Genomic DNA, 22,709 nt, shown 5'->3' with positions numbered 1-22,709 from the left:
ATTAAAATGCACACAGCTAATAGAGTATATTTCTGTTCAGTCACAGGATCTTCTCATTGTAAAATGCAGCAGAGAAAATGTGTGATTAATTTTGCAGGTTTGTCTTTTCCTTCCAATACCACCATCCCACAAGCAATGTTCCTGCCCTCCTACTATACAGTGGGCAATTTACAAGTCTTCTAGCATTTCATTATTCCTCAGATGCATCTCGCAATTCCACCCTTCCCTGACTCGGGATGCTCGCCAGCCTGCCGTTTCTACGTAGCAGCGGTTGCTATGCAGGAAGCGAATACCCGTCTCTGGATACCACAAGGCATGTCATGCATACAGAGATGCATTCCCTGCACCCCTCTGCATCTTTCATCAAGCTCCTTCGCTCTCCTGGGCGCAGGAGGCTAACAAACTGCAGTGGCACAGACTCGACTACAAACAAACCAAGTCTTCCGAAAAAGACATCCCTCATGGAAAGCTAAAAACAAACAAACTATCACATACAAACATTGACGATAGTGCACTCCCTGAACCTACCGTATGAGTCCTTCTACACTCTAGGCTAACAGCATACACTGAATAACGTTTCCGTCTTTTGTAGGTATCAGACTTGTATGTTGCTGACATACTCTAGCACACTTGTAAAGTGAACGTTAACTAATCATTGGTATGGATTCAAAATAATGCTGCGCATAAATAACCAACAGCTGTCATTTACGTCATATGCCAATATAGAAAAAAGACAAGAAAAAAGGTATGCAAAATCAAAGATCTGTGGGAAAGGTGTTCATTGGAATAACAGATAGGGGGGGGGGGATGACTGATGAAAAGCCATTTTTGGTCGACAGTGGAAATAAGAAATCAGACTATATGTTGAGCTGGGAGGATGAGCGCAGAGTTATTATGGCGACAGAGTCCAGGCAAGCCAGTGGGATTGATCCTAATGAAATGTGTCATTTCTAAAGCCACGGCTGATGGGGACACAATCTTCATGACGTGTTAGGCTTTGGGCTGAGCCCGGGGATATGTGTTCGATATTCCTTACACGATGAAGAACTCTGGCAACTCCAAGAGTAATCATGATAAGCTTGCGATTGACTTCTTAATGTATGTGCACAGAATCTTAAAGGTGAGTTTAATAATGTCAAAAAGAACATCCAAAGATATGATGATAATGGTAAAGATGCCAGTATCTTGAATTTATATTTTACCAAACGACTGGATGAAAGTCATCTTTTGTAGTTTAATTACTCATCTTTGTTGAATCCCCTTCTCAAAAATGATTATGATACAAAAATGAATGCATTGCTACCACAGAGCAGCATTGCAAGGCATGCTGTACAGACCTCTGAAGTGTACTATTAGCAAACACTGAGCATTTGCACATGATTGGATGTTCATTAAGGGTACAAATATGTGCACAAACTTTAGTGTGCACCTTGTACATTTTGCTTGAGCATGTGGGGACTAGGCGACTCCTATAACTCATTACTGTAGCGATGAAGTACTTGTCATAATTCCAGGAGCTATAAAAGATATCTCTTTTTATCACTACAATTTCATTCTAGTCTGTATTTTGTGCTCTACTTCCACTATGTTGACACTGAAGATGATGCATGACATAAGAAACTTTCCTTAAAAGCTTCTTCCTGAAATACAATTGAAATACATTTCCCCATTCCATTCCATTCCGGCCATCATATAAAGTACAGCCAAGACATCAACCCTGGCCGAACGACACCGTCCCCAAGATTCCTTTTCAACATACACTGAGTCATACTCTGGCCAAATCCTGCAAAGATTAATGAAGCCAGAAGCTAGGATGAAGTCTTTCTGACCTCATAGGGCAATGGGCACACAGGCTGGCGAGATAATCTTTTGGGAACAGAAAAAAATAACAAAGCAAGTTATTACAAGAAGGTGTGTGTATACTGAAATGCATTAGATTATTACTGACATCAGTTCATTAAACTTGTTTCCTCCTCAATGTGGACACTCATTTCTCTTTTCTGTTTGGATTAATACTATATAAACAACACAATTCCTTTGATCTACGAAGGCAGGAAGAATTTTGTGTGATTTTTCAATCACATACTGTATACACCAAATATTTTGCAAGGTTTTTATTTCCACAAATTTCACGAATAAGGTGCTGTTTGCAAATTTAAAAACATGTGAAAATATTAACTCTGATCCCTACATGAATATGACGTGCAGTCATACATTTCTCCTTTCAGTACTGTACTTCATGATACCAAATTTACTACTCGCAAAATTGTTGGGAAGTCCCAATTCACAACAACAAAAAATATATATATTAGACTCACAAAATTTATGGCATGTGCGGTATATCACGGCAGAAATAATCACTTTTCTGTTAGACTTCACAAAGATGAACTATGTTAAACAGAGTAAAACAAAAAAACTTAACATGTATACTGCATAAATCGTGCATATATATATATATATATATATTAAGTGTGTGTGTATGTGTGTGTGTGTGTTATGTAGTGTATGGCTGGCTACATAATGAATTAATGAATTAAAACAAAATAAAAAAATTAAACATTTAAAAGAAATCACCAAGCACATTTCTGATTGAACCCTTTTAGTGGGTAAAGATCTTTGTGCATGTGTGACATCATGTGACAAGCCTGACAGCAAACATAAAAGATAGCCTGCTGAGAGCGTCCCTAGCTCTAATGGAGGGAACTCAGAGATGCATGTCATGTGACCTACAGCAATCCGACAAGGGCGACTCTTGGATTCTCAAGTGACGTCGTCATGTCAAAATGTGAGTTCTGGTCCAAGTAGAGCTTCACTAAAACAAACACACCAGCAGACATACTCTAAATGAAATCATTTGTCAAACTCTCCTTTTACAACAGTGACTTGGCTGACAAGCGTACACTGACAAGCCAGTAACTGTACATGCTGGCAATGAAAAAAACTCTCTATTGTCACGTGTGTTGGAACTGAAATCAAATCTTTGCATTTTCAAACAATGGTACAAATAACAGCACTCCGGAGATTTCTGTCTTAATATTTCTGAATTATGAGTACTGAAGTGATGTATGTCTTCTGTAGATGCACACACTGCTCTGGCGTAGAAGTCTAGAACATTAGACTTTTTTCCCCTTATCAAATAATGTCTAATAAATATCAATTGCTCAGGGGCAGATGTATGTCTTTAGTACAATAGATTTCCCAAAAGGACCTCCTATACAAATGTAGTAGGGCACTAAATCTAAAAAGTAGAGACATTTTTTTTTAAAGAATAGATGCAATGAAGACAACAACAACACCAAAAAGTGTTCTCCATCATTTGACAAGCAAGCATTCACTGATGTTATGTATAGCTTCGGTTTTGATGTTTATCTTGCTTCTAACCTCACAAGAATGGTATGTTCGACAATCAAGCACAATTTCACCTGTACAATGCATCTTCAGTCAGTATCCGACACTGCTTGGGGCGAAGTATCCTGCTACGCAAGCCTAGACTTCCACTGGTAATTCAAGGCATCCTAAATCAAACCTCAGGAGATGATCTCTGTGCCTCTCATCCAACCTGAATGTGATCTGAATGAGTTGCCGATGACGTACACGCTCAAAATGGTCGAATCTCAACAATATACACTACCAAAAAAAAAAAAAAAGAAATGCTTACACACACAATATGCATACACAGCTGTTGGTGTCTCCAGCAGTAGAACCAGTGATTAAAATCCTCAATCAACACAGCCTCATATTCCAGAGACAAGTATCTAAACTTAGCATTGTATTTAGCTTCAAATCAAACAGCCCCCCCCCCCCACAAAAAAAAAGAAAAAGTTTGTTTTCATTTCTGTTTTGAGAAAGAAAGGAAGATGTTTGAATAACCTTATGAAAGCATTATTTTTTAATGAATAAGGCACAATTTTTATAATTCAGGAGTAAAATCTTGGCTCATAAATATTTACAACTAAATACAGCAAACAACCATAAAATTGTGTACAATTTTGAAGGTGTAAGATAGCAAATTTCTATAAATAGATCCATTACCTGAGGAGTTTGTTGATATTTTTATGACTAGACAAAGATGCTAGGCAGGCATATAATGGAAACCCATTATTTCCATACTGGACAAACAGGATATCCAGTCTTATCAATCACTCTTCCAGTTTCACAGGTAAACAACTATGAGGCAGTAACTTACACCACTAACACATCATCTAGACCCACGCACTAACATACACACACCACACAAGCAACACACACATATACAAACAAACACACACGCGCACACACACACACACATGGAAGGAACTTTCCTTTCCCACTGCAAGCAACTGGAATCGACACAGTTAGATGTACTGATAAAAAATATATATATATATATATATATATATATATACAGTTAAACTCGCCTAAGTCGACATCGCATATGTCGAATAATCGCGCAAGTCGATAATTTTAAAAAGTCCCGATTTTTCCCCATTGACTTACGTGTATTAATTCACTCATAAGTCGAATTTTTTAAGTCGAATACTCGCTTAAGTCGATGAAATTCCAAGAACACTTTCACGGAAAAACCATTGAATTCACTGTGCCTAAGTCGAATAAGATTTTATTGTGTAATAAATCACTGTCAAAATCACGAGACGCCAGTTTTTGTTTACATACAGTATATACCAAGAGAAACTGCGTAAATAAACATTAACGTTTCATTAACGCAAGCGGTTTCACCTGAATCGTTAGTAACGCAAACTAACGATCGGGAAAATTAACATTTGTAGCAACGATGAGTAACGATCCCTAGCGCAAATTAACGATGTTTCGTTAACATTGACGATAGGTAACGCAAGAACTCACGCGAGATTTTGGTCGTGTAACGAGACCTGGTGAAAAGACGACGTATAGCCCCTGCCGAGTGTAGCGATCTATGCCTTATATTTAGCGGAGTCTTTTCGCGAATCGAATCACGATTTCGCGAATGGTTAATTTGCGACCGGGGTCACCAAAAACGCACGCCGGGACACCAAAAAAAGCCGAATGTTTGCCTTCAGTTTTGGAAATGAAGCGGTAACAATCGGTTCCATAAGATGCTGAATAAATGTCAGATGTTTGCTCTTTTAATTTTGGAAATGAATAACGGTAATATTCGATTCCGTATAATACTAAAATAAATGTCGGATGTTTGCTTATACTTTTGGAATGTCAGAGATTTGATTTTGCGTTCGGAAATGAATAAGGATAAAAAAAAAAGTATCCGGAAGATGCTGAAATAAATGTCCAATGTTTGCTTTGACGTTCGGAAATGAATAACAATAATAATCAACTTCGTACGATGATGAAATAAATGTCGGATGTTTACTTTTACGTTCGAAAGTAAATAACATTAACATTCAGCTCCGGAAGATGCTAAAGTAAATGTCGAATTATCCCTTTGACGTTCGGAAATGAATAACAATAATAATCAACTTCGTACGACGATGAGGTAAATGTCGGGTGTTTGCTTTTACTTTTGAAAGTAAATAGCAATAACATTCGGCTCCAGAAGATGCTAAAATAAATGTCAGATGATTGTTTTTACGTTCGGAAGTGAATAGCAGTAATATTCTTCTCCATACGATGCTAAATAACTGTCGGATGTTTGCAGAAATAAATAACGGTAACTTTCGGACCGAACGTAGGACCGATTTAGTTTTGCTTGTTTTGGTTTTTTTTTTGTTTTTTTTTTTTTGTTTTTTTTTTTTTTTTTTTGTTCGGGCCACCAAAAAATAAAAATCAATCATTTTGGGGCCACCAAAATAAAAGTTATAGTGTGGAGCCCTGGCCTGCATCAATGTGGATAAAGTGTCTTGCTGAAGGGCAAATATCGGGCACACCGCTCCAGCTCTCGGCTCCAGAGTAGACAACATACATGTACATTATACATATGTACGTGTGGTGTAACTTTAAGTCGATTTTTTTCGACTTACGTACAAGTCGAAACTCGCCTAAGTCGATGTGTTTTGCTCAGTCCCGAGAAGATCAACTTATGCGAGTTTAACTGTATATATATATATATCTGAAGACTTCTATCATGAGCCTCTACATCATTGAACCCTATGTGCAGCATCTACAAACAAAAATGGATGCACACACACACACACACAAAGACACACATATACTCAAGTACCGGTACCTATTATACTACGTCCAAGTAGATCCTTGTAATTTGATTGGAGGATTGTTGGTGACGTGATATTCAATAAGTACTCCATTCAACGCGCCGTGCAATTTTGGTTCTTTTTTTGCGTGCAACTTGGTTCGATTTTTTCGCTCTATTCCACGGTTCGAGAAATTGTACGGTACTGCATGTACTGTGTGTTGCATATTGAGGATCACATGCAGCTAGCGCGGCGCAGTGTACGTGTGCGGTACATGCATGCGGATGCGCGTATGTAGGCCTACGTAGTGCTAGTGTACGAGCGCTAGCTGTCAGAAAGAGAATCGCAGTGGATCCACATGTAAGTATGGCTATATTTTTCATACATATATAGACTTCTAGGCCTACTTAGACCTACCCAACAATCCTCCAACCAAATAACAAAGATCTACTTGGACGTTGTATAAAGCAAATAGTGTATGGTCTTTACTCGTGCAATGGAACGAGATTTCGCACTCGGTGAAAGATGAGGCGCACTATTCAACTCGGCTTTGCCTCGTTGAATAGAGCGCCTCTATCTTTCACCTCGTGCGAAATCTCGTACCATTGCACTCGTGACCATTCACTATTTGTATACTAATTGATAAACCAATGCAGACATGTTAGCAAATTGGCACAAGATGACAAGTTGCTATAAAAGGTAGATCTGAACTACAGTTGAACCTCTATTATCCGGCCTCCCTTTATCCGGATCTCTCTATTATCCGGACGCAATCTCGCCGTGATTTTACCCAACTCCTTGAGAACTCCTACACAAACACACATGAATTACATATTACTTCCAACATGATTAACATACATTACATCAAATTTCCTTCCAAATTGCTTACCCTCAGACATTTTAACATCCCCAAACATCCCCAAATGTAACAATGAAAAGGTTGCAGTATACACATTACTACATGTGGTACTACAATGGGCTACATCAGTACATGTGTATGTATGTACATGTATAAAGCATTGAGTCTCCCGTATCCGGCCAAATCCCTTATCCGGATGAGCCCCGGTCCCGACTTGTCCGGATACGAGAGGTTCAACTGTACTTCAATACACTAATCCTCTGTCTACTGGTTATACACCTTGTACTAATGTCACATATGGGTCATTTTGAAGATGACACACCAAAAATAAATTTACAGTGATAAGAAGTTAGTTTAGTTGTTGCCTAAAACATATTGCCACTTCCCTATAATTCACTTTGGCTTATAACATTTTGTCAATCCTTGTGGTATTTTCTGTCTATAGCTTTTCTTGATACTACAACTAGAAGCATTATTCTCACAGTCTGAATCATATTCCCTTGCTTATCACGCATATGTAAGTTTTATCGGTTCCTCTTTTCACCTGTTGCCTAAGAAAAATGCTCAACAGAATGGTGTAACCAGACATACGACAGCAATTACAAGAATAAAAATCTGGTTGGTGCAAAGAGACAAAGTAATACAAACTGAAAGAAATTGTGTGTGGCGCCTAACTTTATCAATGTCACACATTCTAGATCAAAATCTTCACTTGACAAGACACAATGAAAGAACGCTTGGGAAAAGGACCATGCATTCCAAGATTTAGCGGTGAGTAATCACAAATTTTTGCCAAATAACCACGTTCCAACATGACTCATCGAGGAGCCGTGCACCGGTGATGACACGCCTGACCCAATACAGCTCTTGACTCACACAGACCTGGACATTGCATTCTCTCTCTCTCCTTTTGAGCTGAATTACTTGAGTGGAAAACTATCTTGAAGAGATGCACACTTTCCCTACGATCTCTCCATCTCCCTCCTTCCCTCTCTCCAATGACAGGCTTCTCTTACCAACATTCACTCGGTAACCCACCCGAAAACAGTTCAAGGACGATGGACATTGTAAATGAATCCCCAATGGCCGACTTTCGCTGCAGCAGAGACTTGTCGAACAAATTGGCAATTATCTTCAAACAGTTTCCTCGCACGAGAAGAAGTGCAAAGATCCATGGAAAACTTTCTAACTGCTTAGAATTATATTGATTAACAAGTATGCTGAAGGTACATCTCTGTTAAGAGGCAAGAAGCTGAAGTGGCCTTGTGGAGAAAAGGGGCAAAGTACTTCAAAATGATAGCATCCTATTTCAAGAAGAATTTGTACAATCTATGGCCATCACAGAGGTGCTTTAAAAGAATTTTCTTTGTAATTTATTCTTTGAGCTGTTTGAGTACTTCTCCAGCAATCTGATTAATAGGAGGAATTAATAGGAGAAAATTATAAGAATGTGATCTACTCTTTGTCCGTGGAATATCCTGAAACAGCCTGCTCTTCTGCTTAGCTGCCAGTATTCCTCCATCAAAATTGGGGAAACCCCGAGGAGCAATTACAGATATATTTGTGTGTTAAATGCATCTCAGTCCATTAAAAAATTATTTCCAAAGCAGGGAGACCATTACATTCACTCAGCAGAACATGAATAGATAATGTAATTCTTTAATGGAGGCTCCTGCAGAATCGAGGAGACTTAGCAGCTCTGTACTCCAGACGAAATACTACATAGTCCCATATAGAAGTAGGACGCATTTAACCCGTTAAGGACAGTTTGATTTTGCTACAACACGCATTTCCCATAAACGCTTGCCCAAGTATACTCGGGACTCGTCCTCAACGGGTTAAAGATTAAATGTAGTCAACTTTGCAGTGACTTGCTTCAGAAGGTTATGACAAATTTACAATTAACCCTCTCATATCTACTTCATAAAAATGTGACAGGCATCACATGTAGTATAGATGTCAGTGGCACTTAAAGAGTTAAGGGCGGTGAACAGCTCTGTAGAGCAGCCAATGTTAGCACTTCAAAAATTACACTCTATGTTTCCATTTATAGACATATGTCATAACTTGGAAAGATATTCTGAGAGGCTGTATTTTCACTTGCAAAAATTTCAATTGGTTCTGTGGACAAGGAGTCCGTTTCATGGAAGAAGAAATCAACATGGGTATGTTAACTAAAAAATTCAGGTGCATTTTGACAGGTAGACAGCCAATAAAATTTGCCAGCCATTTTACGAACTATACGTGTACACGCACAAGTATGCTCTTTACAAAGTAAGCATGCACATCTAACAAACCATCTGACTTTAGCTGATCTGCAGTATCTTCTCCTTTTGGTGATCTATTTTTTTAAGTTTGACTTTGGCCTCTAATAATGAAATTATTGCAATATTGGAATAATATCATTAGGCAAGATTAATCTATAGATTCAGTGTACAAGCTGTAGAAGTACAGGCATTTTACTGCTATTAAGTGAAGAATGATTAGATTCAAATATATTGTGATGGAGAAAGTAAAAATGAAAGTTATAGAAGAATCAGACTATCTGGCCCCTGGACATCTAAGCAAACAAATTTATTGACTATCCTCATTGATATGAATTTGAGGGAAGTTGCTACATTGAGTGTTTGCACTTGTTTTGTCTTCTACCATCGTCATAGAAACTGCCTCCAGACACAAGTCTTTGAGGTGAAACTTCCTATGCATCCTGAAGTGCCTAGACTAAGCATAGATTGGGAATGCGTACCGAGCGGCCTTGTCCTTTTATTATGCTCTTGACTGCTAAAAGTAACTCCATATAGACAGAACACTCCTCTATGCCGACGCTGCTCCCTCATCCTCAGCCTGCATGTGTTTGAACAGGGATGCTGCTGTGCGTTGTTCCCCTTAAAGTGGATGACATCGTGACCCATTTCAAACCATATAAGGTACAATATGGGGGTGGGGGAGGGAGGGGGGAGGGGGGAGGAGAGACCAGCACAGGCAGGGAGCATTTCTGGGACAACGAATGGGTAATGTAGCCTCGGCGAATTTACGACAGCATTCAAACATAGCTCCTCATTCAAGATTAAGGATCAAAGATCCTTAAGCATCCTTTGGCGATACGCTCAACATTGGTATCACAGGTCGTGTGGAGAGCAAGGCAGAGATGGATAGGGGCACATCTAAAGATGCGAGTGGAATCAATGATGAGATGGTGGTTGTGATGTTCTTTTCCCGAAAGGCCAGGCAAGATGGATAATTTAAAAGGTTAAGCAGGCCCCAGTGCGCAGATGCCCAAAACGTCCAAGATGCATAAAGTCAGAAGTCCCTCCAGGGCCAAGGAGCTTATTATCATGGACGAAACACGGAGACTACTCGGGAGCGGGACCGCATCACATGTTGTCACCCCTGGAAATGGGTGGTGACCGAAGTCATCCCATTTCGGCCATAAATTTTGCAGGGCTGTTGCGGTTCAATGTTTTCGATGTGTCCAAGTGGCGGATAATCAACGTGAGCTTTTTAATGTTCAGTATGGGGTGAGCCAAATACGACAAAGAAAAAGTGAGAATTCTGCCCTCTGAGGGGGCTTTCTATATTTGGATGTATTATGAGTTGAGCAGTTTGGAAAGGTTGTTGATGAAACTTCAGCAAAAAGCAATCACAGAGTAGCTTTCAGAGCAAAATGAGAGCCTCAGGAGTATAACATCCCTACACTATTGCCTTTTCACTTTCACTGAAAATGTAAACAGCCTTCTTCTTTTTTTTTCTGTTATCCTCGGTATGTCTATCATCACAGGTATATCAAACTAAAATATGCATGTGAAGAAAGGTCAGGATATCATCATTATGGAATTGCTCAGACCAATGTCACCAATTATACAATTTGTTGTTTCTTGTGAATGTATTATCCTATGAGATGCCACACAAGAAAATATGAAGGTGCCTCACAAAATTTGAAACAGTATATAAAAGAACAAATAGAACAAAAGGAGAGGGCTGATGGCATTATTCAAACTGATATACTCATTTCATTCTCTTTCTTTAATGAAACACATATTATCCACACAAAATATGTGATGTCCCTAATGCCTATCAAGGGGAATAGTGCAAATATTTCTATTCCATCAAGTAACAAACATTTGATCAAGTAATTAACATTTGATCAAGTAATAAACATTTGATCAAGTAATAAACATTTGATCAACTAATAAACATTTGATCAAGTAATATGCTCAAAGCAACTAAACACATCAAGATGGTAGGGAAGCATCTAACAAAAAACTTTTTTTTTTCCCTTTATCTCCCCCTTCCTAATTCTAGCCGTCAGTTTTACAGACATCAAGAATCTCCCTCTCGCGTTAAACTTCCAAGGCTTTTTAAATAAAACCATGCTTCACTGAAGCACTCTTTCCATGACGAACACTCTAACCTTTCCCATCTGAAATGTCGCCCAGTACCGATGTGTTCCAAGCCCCCACCCATTGCAACCCATGAATGTGCCCCCTTATATGATCATTACACATGGTCCGATGCAATCACCCCTCATATACCACGAGGAGAAAAAAACAATTCATTGAACTGGAAAATAAAATTGCTTGCGGCACATTCTTCGGGAGCACATTTCCTCCTGTCTTGTCTCTCTCTTCCATCCCTTCCCCTCCCTCTTCCCTTCTCTCTTTATTTATCTATCTCCATACTCTCATCTCCCCTTACCTACTTCCATACTCTCCACTTTCTCATGTGTCGACCTGCTACTATCTTTCTATCCCTATTCTCACTTAATCCATCTTTCTATGGATGTACCTATTACTCTATTCAACCATACACACCATGACTATCTATCTGCCTACATATCTCTTTGCCTCTTTGTCTCAATAATTTTGATGACATACTCAATTTCTTCATTCCTTTTTGGCTTCCAGTCTCTCTCACTCTCTTTTTCATTTTAATCTCCATCCTGTTACATTTAATTCTTTGCCTTTCCTTTTCACGTTTTCTCTTTCTCATTCTTATTTCCATCTTGTCATGCTTAATTTTCTCATTTTTCCCTTCTATCTATCTCTCTATCTATCTATCTGACTATCTCTCTACCTATCTATCTATCTGACTATATATCTATCTATCTATTTATCTATCTATCTATCTATCTACCTATCTGACTATCCATCTGACTATATATCTATCAATCTATCTATCTATCTATCTATCTATCTATCTACCTATCTGACTATCCATCTGACTATATATCTATCTATCAATCTATCTAGCTATCTCTCTGACTATTTATCTATCTATCTATCTATCTACCACTCTGCCATATCATTACTGTCCTCCATTAGATCCAAAGGTGGGGAAAATGAAGCAAGGTGAGCAAGCAACACGTATCAGCATCATGCTCACCTGAGGCGCGGTGGCCTGAGTCATTCAACCACCATGCCGTACCTAGATGAGCTGCACAAGCTGTCTTGTCAGTGTTAGATCCTAACCAAACGAATGCCATGGGGTAAAGTGCTGTCTCTTGTATTCTGTGCCAACAAGAGGACGGCCTTCAACAAAATTCAAATGCATACGGTTGTTTTGTATCAACAATTGGAGATACGTTTTGCCCCGAGTTTAGCACGCCATTACAGTCATTTAGCCTGCATTGATACAATGCAATGCACTCTGAATATATTGGTTAAATGCGAGGTGAAGCAGCCCCAGGCAGACACCTAATTCTCAGGGTTGCCATGGGTTACCTGTGTTATCCTAAGATTAAAATGCACAAGGAAAGTAAGTGACTTCTGTAGAATTCAAAGCGGTGGTTACCACCATCAGCGAATGTGTCTGTATCAGATCAAAATGCCTTCTCGCTAAAGGGATGTGAAATGAAAATGCATTCATTTTCTCATCAGTTTTAAAAATGATTAATGGGTCTCTTAATCTCTTACAAGAAATGTTTATTTTATCGGGGGAAGGGGGGGGGGGTAGAGGGTCTACTTAATTTGTCCTTTAATGCTGAACTCAGTCTCTTGACCTCCATTACGCTCTGCTAATAAGCTCAGCTAACACTTTGCCATGCATCCTAAATGTGATAGGTTCCATCTAGCCAGGGATGAGCTGGTTGATTCATATGGCTTTATATTTCAAAGGAATAAAGATGAATCTAATCATGCAGTTTTCCAAGGCAGTTCAACTTAAGCCAACCACATGCTACAAGATCAGACTGATCACATGACTCTGGAAGCAAGCCGCGTCATACGACCAGTCGTACGACTCCATACTGCACACTATGCGATCAGACTACACAGCTAGACTTACGACCGTACTGGCTTCAGTACATAATGCTGTAGCGTGATTGGCTGACTGGCTGTGAAAATATGATACGTCAAATCTCTACGTCTGGCTTTAAGATCCAGTTACACGACTGAAAACTGGCAAGTCTGGTGACGTCACACTTTCAATCTTAAGGTCGTATGACAGGTGATTATGGCAAAGTTGTGTAGTGTGCGGTGACCTTAAGATTAAATATGATAAGTCACATCCAGTTTCAATATTTTTTATCATTACATTCCAACCCTCTCAGATTAAACAATCTGAAAAAAAAAAAAGCCAAATATTTTACAACAAACATTAAAAATACACTACCAATATGATTGCGAATGTTACATACATGCTAAATGCAGTCTGCAACCACCACTTTTATAAAGTACCATGCACATTTAGGTACATGTATTCAATTTCTTCCCATTAAAAGCAGACTGTACTGTGCATAACTGGATTTAATCATTAGCATCTTGTTAAATACCTGCTGAACTTAAATGTACTTTCATGTATTGTGTGTGTACATAGTGCAGACTCCAGCACGTGTTTGGAAAGGATAAGTTTGAATTATGGCGTCAGACCACAGAGCTCCCATTCAACAAACTCCCAATGAACAGCAAAAAATCATCACAGCCTGACCTTTTATTCCACAAAGGAATTACTAAATAATCACATAAAAGTTGCCTCAGGTGGACAATAGTGATTTTTTTTTCCTATGGAGAGGTAGCACGGCAAAACCCTGCACTTTTCTATCAAGATGCAAAATTTCACTGGGAGAGAATGACATCCACTTATTCTATTACCCAGCAATCAAGTGAGTTTTCTTTTGGTCATAAACCTTTTATTATTCATTACTCAAATCCACTGGGGCGATCAATTGTGTTTTCCTCACTCTACCCCTCAATGTCCACAGCCTTCACTGCCTCTCCTTTTATTCACTTCCGTATTTTTTTTTCTGTTGTTATTTTTTCAAAGAATAAATCTTATTAGATGTAGGAAACGCAATGGTGAATACCCTGGATGGTTGCCATGGAAACTGACGAATGCCCCCCCCCCCACCCTTCCACAATTGAAAATTGATGCTTTGCTGCTGTAAGATCAATTTCTTTTGCCAATAAAACAAACCAGGCACAAAATTTCAAGCAAAAATGGCCAACTCCTCTGTTGCTCATAATGCACACATAGTGCCTCTTCTTGTACTTCCCAATCAAGACAAGAGTGTTGCTGTTGTTATTGTTTGAACCCTGGCTCAAATTTCACCACTTCACTTGATAGATGTGAGTAGACCTGGATACAATAGATCATTCAAAAAATTCACACATAAACATATACACACACACACAGAAAAAAAATATGTTTTTGTTGTTCTTGTGGGTTTCTTTGTTTGTTTGTTGTTTACTGGATACACCATATATTTAGTGCGTCTAGATTTCGCGAATCGGACTTCCCGACGATTTTGCGAATGGTTAAATTTGTGATCATGGAGTACTGTACTGAATGGAGAAAGGTACACACGTGCATCACATTTATATCGGGATCAGAGTCATTATTTTCAAGTCTCTTTAATTTTGCGAATAGCATCCGACTTGCAAAATCGCAAAACTAAAAACCTCGCAAAATATTCGGCATATACAGTATATATGTGTGATATTTTCCTCTCCTCTTTCTCTTTCTCTCTCTCTCTCTCTCTTATCAATATCATCTAAGGCTGCGTTTATCTAACTTGAGAGAGAGAATCACGTTTCCAAACGCGTTTGGAACAGTGTTTGTAAACGTGGTTTGAAACGCGATTCTCGATGAGCTGCGTTTATCTAACCATCATACAATCGCGATTCCAGTGGTGTCACTGCGCAGCTGCTTTGCGCCGTTTGATCCGGAAAATAAAGGTCAACTGCAACCACAAAACATGCCTCCTCAGTCACACACAAATAATGGGTAGAGAGTACAACCGGAAACAGCTGGGATTTGACCTTGAGATATAAACGCGTTTCAAAACGGCATTGCGTTTATCTACTCACAGAACAGCGATCGTGGTCTCAAACGCGTTTCAAAACGCCCTTTGAAAGGCGTTTCAAAACGGCGTTCCTAAACGCATTTGAAAACACAGTCGCGTTTATCTAACCCCTGAAAATGCCTCAAACGCGTTTAGGATCATGATTCTGCCTCAGAAAATTTTTAGATAAACGCAGCCTTAGTACTTACAGATGAAGTAAATTAGGATACCGTAGACTTATCTATTTGTGAATTGATATTTTTTTTGTACATGGGTGTGTATTGGAAGTAAATTGTTAATTACAGTATGTTTTGTGATGAGATTGTAAAGCGCATAGGGAACATTCATTTGTTACATGCACTATAAAAATGTCATTATTATTATTATTTTTATTATTATTATTATTATTATTATTATTATTATACCGTATATGAATTGCTCTATGTTGTATTCTTTTGAGTGACTACCTTTAGCTTCATGTCTGGGGGCAAAAAAAGAACCAGCAAATGCTCATATCCTACATTGGATCATTCAAAATATACATATACTAAATGTGTGAAATGTTCCTCTATCTCTCTTTTAGTAATATCTTCTCAATGCTTGCAGGTTTAGGCAAAATAGAATATATCAATTGCTTCACACCGAATTCTTTAGAGTAATTAGCTCTACAGCCATGTCTGGAGGGAGTGTAACAGCCAGCAAATGTTTGTGTCCTACATTTGGCTCAGTCAATACAAGTACATGTGCGAAATTTACTGTCTCTCTTTCTCTCTCTCTCTCTTACTAACCTTCACTTACTACTTACAGATGAGTCAAGATAGGATATATTACTGGCATTTTGTTGCATTTTTTTAAGACTGACTAGCTTAAGAGTCATGTCTGGGGAAATCATAGCGTCCAGCAAATGCTCATGTTCTACGCTGGCTCAGTCATGGCATAAAATTTTCATCTCTTTTGTCTTTCTCCCACCCTCTCTATCTCTCTATCTATCTGTCTCTCCATCTATCTATCTCTCTCTAACTAATATTCTTGTAATATGTACAGATATGGCAAATAGGATAGAGCGATTGCTTTACATTATGTTCTTTACAGAGACTACATTTACGGGTATGTCTGGGGGTGGTATAGCTTTTATGAAACAAAAAATGTCATCAATTTGAGAGATGCAATGCAGGATGAATAAAGACTAGTTTAATCATTCTGGAATGTGCACAAAATCTCATCACGACGACGAAATGAAGCTGCCGTTGCTAAGGTTATTTCAATCCATAGGTACCTCATCTGCCAAATCTCCCATCTTGTAATGCCACAATTGGCATGTGCATTCATGTACACATTATCTGCGTCTCATGCAATGTGGTCTCTTTTTCTGTGCATTTCATTATGAAAGTAAGAACGCCTGATCACAGCCACTGTTTACTGCAGTATGAGAGTCATAACATGACTTTATTACCTCGTGATGTTTTGCTGCGTGACATGCAATAAACATCATTTTGTGCATTAGTTGCTCCCATCACATTAATCAATGTGTTTAGCAGAGTAGCTGTTAACCTTTGGAATAAGAGGTACTCCACATTTCAAAGGTATCACATTTTGGTATCTCACACTGATCATTCCTTTTTACAGGGATAAACTGAAATAAAAAGCAAATTTCAAGAATAAATTTAGAATGGCTTAAAAATACAGGAACATTACCTTGAATGTTCAATTTTCAACTGATGCATTGGATCAGTGAAGCTGCCCAAAACTTACTAAATCTGATAAAGAAATACTCATCTTGCAGACTGCAAGTTTCCACATACACCACAAAAAAAGAAAGAAAAAATGTGAGGCCAACACTCGGCTACAAATTACACAAAAGATGATTTAGTATTCTTGAAAACGCTACATCAAAATTCCATTGCCTCTGTTTATTGAACACATTGTCAATATTACTGACAGAATTGAAAAGTAAGAATCTATAGACAGATATCAATGTCATGTTCTTTCATATCATGATTGCATGCACATTTTTTTTTTATTTCTTCAAAAAGTTAAAGGGCCTTATTGTTTCTAACTTATATGGATAAGCAAACGCTGCACACTGGCACTGGTCCGACGGTCCCTGACCAGTAAAAATCACTGTCGGACCAGCAACTTTTTCAGGAATGGGCCAGCAAAACACTGGGTACCTACTGGTCCGACAGACAGGTCGAACCAGTAGAAAAAATGAGTTAGTGTGCAGCCCTGGATAAGCCTATCACTGTGTACACCATGGGCTCTTCATCTTTTGTCAGTATTCATCATATCAAGAAATGTATCAGTGTGGGAAGAGACTATCCCTTTCAATGATAGAACAGAGAAAACAAAATTATCTTTGAGTTCATTTGAAGATACCCTGCAGCAAATCAAATCTATTATACAAACCAAAGCATGCATTATTAGGCTCCTTTTATATGATCAAGTGACAATAAACACAGAACAGTGTTGAAACAATCTGTTGTACTCCATGAAATATGTTTGTGTATATCTTCTGAAGATATTGATCTACTGTATCATTTCGTCGCCGGTCACAAGAACCGACGAATCCCTCAGGTTTGCGTAAGAATGACAATTCGAGAAAATCACGTTTGAAGTTAACCCATTTTTGACTTTATGGTTGCTACACTTTCATGTCAATAATTTCCAATTATTTTTGTAGTACATCAGACTTCAATTCTTGCTCCAACTTGTGAAGTTTTTATCGAATTGTATTGTTAACAAATAAGCAGGAAATCGTCAAAGAGCTGCATGCATGTATTTTCGGTCTGCAAAGAACGTTGTCATTTTCCATGTGTGTCCATATGTACATATGTACATTGAGCGTTGTCATTGTCAACGCAAGTATTACATAGTACGCGCACTGTGCGCGCGGTCAATGAACGGTTGAATCTCAAAAATTACACGCAAGTCAATGCGCACTGATTCGTCGGTTCGGTGACCGCGCGTACTAGTACGCGCGGTCACCGAACCGTCGAATCGCCTGATTGTTTTAACACACGCGTCTATGGGGAAAACAAATAATTTTCACAAATGGAATTACATACTTCTACAAAAGTGACAACTACGTAAAGATTACACCGAATTACACACTGAGAATTTCAGAATATGTAGCATGGAATATCTACTATCGAAATGATTGAAAATCTCAAAATGGAAAATTTGACCCAAAATCGAGTGATTCGTCGGTTCGTCTGACCGGCGACGATTTTTAGTGCAAATACATAGGTGTATGTTCTTGCTCATAATACTTCAAGACTGTGATACAACCACCTCCTTGGAGCATCTGCCTTTTTACATTGGAATTGAAAACTGAGGGATACACTTGTAGCCTTGACTCAAGACAAAGGTAAGTGCTCACTGAATACCAGATCATGCAGGGTGGAGAGAGAACTGGGAATGTAAAAGAAAGGGGTAGAATATTTCTTCTTTTTTTTTGGGGGGGGGGAACCAAAGCTTTCTGGACAGGCTATGTAGAACAGTGAAGTATCACATAGAAAAGAAAGATGATGTTAGCACTGGCAAGGTGGAAGGGATGGTGGCACATAATCTTAGATGTATCATACTTTCATTAGAAGGATGCATTACAGAGGACTGGTGCAAATGCTTGCTGAATACCAGGCCACACAAGAAAGAGACATTAAATATGTGGTCTGGATTGTCCGAAAAATATAGCCAATAAGGATAATCCTAGCCTGGCAAGGTGGAAGGGATATTAATTCATACCTGGTACTCACAATACTGTGCTTCTATCATGGTATATGTGCTGGGCAGACGTAATGAGGTAGGAGTATATATCACAGACACCCCCCCCCCAAAAAAAAAACAAAACAAAACAAACAACAACAACAACAACAACAACAACAACAACAACAACAACAACAACAACAACAACAACAACAACAACAACAACAACAACAACAACAACAACAACAACAACAACAACAACAACAACAACAACAACAACAACAACAACAACAACAACAACAACAACAACAACAACAACAACAACAACAACAACAACAACAACAACAACAACTTTTGATACAGGAAAGAATACAGCCAGGAAGATGTTAAAACATACAGTCTGGACACAAGGCTAACCTCAGCCTCTGTGAAAAGACAGGAAAAGAGACATAAAAAAGAGTGTGTGTACTTACGCATTGTACTTCTGCTGCAGCAGCCTGTACTCTTCCCTACACTCATCCAGCTCATTCTCCGTGTACAGCGTGCTCTGCAAGAATTCACTCTCCATCAGGTTTATCCGCTGTTTGCTTTCCTCCACTCTCTGCTTCAGAGCGTAGTACTGCTCCTTACTGCAGCCACACACCTGCAAAAAGAGATAAAAATACAGATATATCTTTGAAACACAGATTCAAATTCATTTTTACTATTTTTACCTAAATTTATATTGATGTAGGACAATTTGTTAATCAGTTCCAATAAAACAGCTCAACAGAAGAATTTTATGAAATTTGAAATATTCAAACCTGCTCTATAGTGACCATCTGTCTATAACAACCACTTACCCATAGCAACCACATCAAAATCCCCCCACCAAGAAAATGCGTAGTTAAGAACCTGTGTGTGAAAACAACCTGCCTAACACAACCAATGACTAGAGTTTGGGTTTCTGCTGCATGACCCAAAAGCGTATTGAACGGTTGTCCAGCAGTGCACAGCAGCAGGACAACCAGCCTATTTTGTTGGCCACTGCATCAAACGAATGCTGCAATAAACCAAAATGCTACCAAAAACAGAAGGATCATCATGAAAATCACTGCAAATCATCATAACTACGGCATGAATAGCTGTGCAAAGAATTGGAATTTCAGAGTTTTGAAACTTGATTTCTACCTCTCTTCAAATATCAGTTGAGAAAATGACTTGACAAGGCCAAGAAGGCTTTTGTTCCTTTCATCATACCACAACTGCATCTTTCCGTCTTCATCTCAATTCTAGAGTTCAAGTATTTTGTTGTAAATGCACGGCAATCGAGGAAAAATGAAATAAAAACAAAATAAAAATGGGAGAGAAAAAGAAATAGAAAGCGCACTTCCTGTGCCTTGGAGGAAAGTTGACATTGCAGAGAACAAGGTAAAGGTAAAGTACAAGAGCCTTTTGAACAAACTGGAACTTTGCAAAAAACACAGGAATATGAAGGAAAAGCAAGAGGGAGACACTTTTCAAATAGTTGCAGGGAGGAAACCTGACAAGGACAGAAAGAAAACCAGATGAAAAGCAAGGCAGTAGCCATGTTGAGAATTGGAGAAGAAAACAAGCACTTAAACAGGGGCTAGAATGGACAGAAATACACGCTATGCACAGATGTATGCTTTTCTCTTCAAAACGTCTTGACGAATTCTGCCCGCAACACTCGAAGCACTTCAGGGAAATGTACCCGCCATCTGAAGCAGCCCCGTCTTCATTTTGCTTCTGTCAGCAAGTCACTAAATTTGGGAGAATGCATCTGCGCATCAACTCCAATTATGATCTATACATAGCGCACTGTATTCAAGAACCTGCCTCAATACGCAATGCTCCGTCCCATGCACTCTACACATATACACAAAAAAAAAAGAATAAGCTGAACACAAACCTGGTCACTTACATCAGGATGATCTTAGAATTACTCAAAACCAGTTTCATTTAATGTAACATTGACAAATATCTCTATAGCTGCACATGTTCAGCTCTCTTTATATTGAACAAGGCAGCCATGTTTTCAACCACTGTGACTATTTACAATTCAGTACGTACGGTCACACCCTTCTGAACAGGTGTTTATCAATACAGATATAATCAAACTCCCAATAAATGTGAATATTGTTTGTTTGTTTCATCTGATTATTTCCACATTCAATCAAATAAAGATTGAATACAAATTTCAAGACTCAAAATCTAAGAATAATAAGTGCTGGGATTTCAAATAATATATTACATGTATTACACAAATAAATAAACATAAGCAATAGTATTGGACAGCAAACATATACAAAACATGTAAATAAGACAATTATTGTAAGTATCTTTCCACTAAATATAGCATGGTTAGTGCTGATTCTTGTATGAGTTCAGTAAAGTGAGAGGGGTTTCCTAAACCAAAGTGAGAAAAAAAAAAGATATGATAAAGTGATAGTGTTACACCCCAAATCTTCTTTTCATTGGTGTGTGTGTATGCATGTGTACACATACATAGGTCCTATCTGAATGTATGTGAATGTGGTCTGTAGGCCTAATTTTTGAAGCATTTTCAGCAAAAAGTAATATTGGTTATATAACCATACACAAAAATTCTGTGAGATGATGACATGATCACTTTACAACTCTCCTGCTGGTTTGAAACAGAAATAGAATTTTAAAAAGAAATCATGTTTTTGTGTTTGGTCCATAAACTTGGCGATTGCACTCTCTTTCCTCCTAGATATCACTGTTACTGGGTTCTTATTAGAAAGAATTACTATAATGCAAAGGATACATCTTATTCTTTATGCTTTCATGACAAAAACATAAAATCTAGCAAAGAATTTTGTCTAACAGTTCAATTTGATGACATCATTCCCTCTATGAAGTTGGACGGACGGATGCGACTAATATTACCAACTCATGGAAAATCACAGACATTTTTGCAATTCAACAAGTTTTGAATTTTATGTCTGTATTCACCTCCTACCATTCATCTGATCTTACTCCATCTGTAAAAGCCAACATGACCATGATGAAAAAATGCACATCAAGCGTCACAAATTCTTGTGAAATACTGATAAGTATCACAGCGTGGACTTGTCAGATTATATTCTGTACCACATAAGGACATGGATCCCAACACTGAAAACAGCACTGAAGTATTTTAAGGTCTGAAAATGCATATCTTTGGTGGGGAAAACAGTATTCTTACCTTTCCTGCAAATAGACATGTGTGGTAATATAATTTGGGAAAAACAGTATTTTCCATGAAACCTGCAGTATTTTTGCCCCCCCCCCCAAAAAAAAAAAAGTATCAAATACTGCAAAAGAATAAAAGTTTGCACCAAAAGAGTAAAAGTTAACAACCTTGAGAAGGCTGACAACAATCTCTACCATCTGTTATGTGCACAACAGGCCATGGAACATGTTGAATGAGATACAAGTACGAGAGATTACAGAATGCAGGAGATATCGTATCTACAGGACAAGTTCACCCTATGTGTAGATTGAATGAAAGTTTGAGGAATATAGGACAATCTGTCCAAAAGTTATGAATTTTTAAATTTTCAATGCTGCCATCACTAGATGAAAAGACTACTACAGTTCGTGACGTCACATGTGTAGAATGATATAAAGAAATAAGGAGAATCTGCAAAATTTTTTGAAAAGTGCACATTCCCTCAACTTCTTACTGACATATATTAGGGGTAATATTATTCCCCCTGCCTTCTGAAAGAGGCAAGTC

General features: G+C 38.4%; 1 protein-coding gene across 1 annotated transcript in view; it reads right to left on the bottom strand.

Moving 5' to 3' along the window:
* The window catches only part of LOC140240294 (uncharacterized), an 88,785-nt gene extending 66,791 nt beyond the window's left edge, over positions 1-21,994 (bottom strand). The window contains exons 1-2 of the mRNA XM_072320106.1: positions 21,968-21,994; positions 19,438-19,607 (exon numbers count right to left, since the gene is read on the bottom strand). Of these exons, the coding sequence (XP_072176207.1) occupies positions 19,438-19,607; positions 21,968-21,994 (197 nt within the window). The remainder of the gene's footprint in view (positions 1-19,437; positions 19,608-21,967) is intronic.
* Positions 21,995-22,709: the final 715 nt, after the last annotated feature.

Source organism: Diadema setosum, chromosome 1 (assembly GCF_964275005.1).
Source record: "Diadema setosum chromosome 1, eeDiaSeto1, whole genome shotgun sequence".
In the NCBI taxonomy this organism is placed as follows: domain Eukaryota; kingdom Metazoa; phylum Echinodermata; class Echinoidea; order Diadematoida; family Diadematidae; genus Diadema; species Diadema setosum.
The sequence above is the reverse complement of the archived record's forward strand: the minus strand, read 5'-3'. Positions and strand labels throughout refer to the sequence as shown.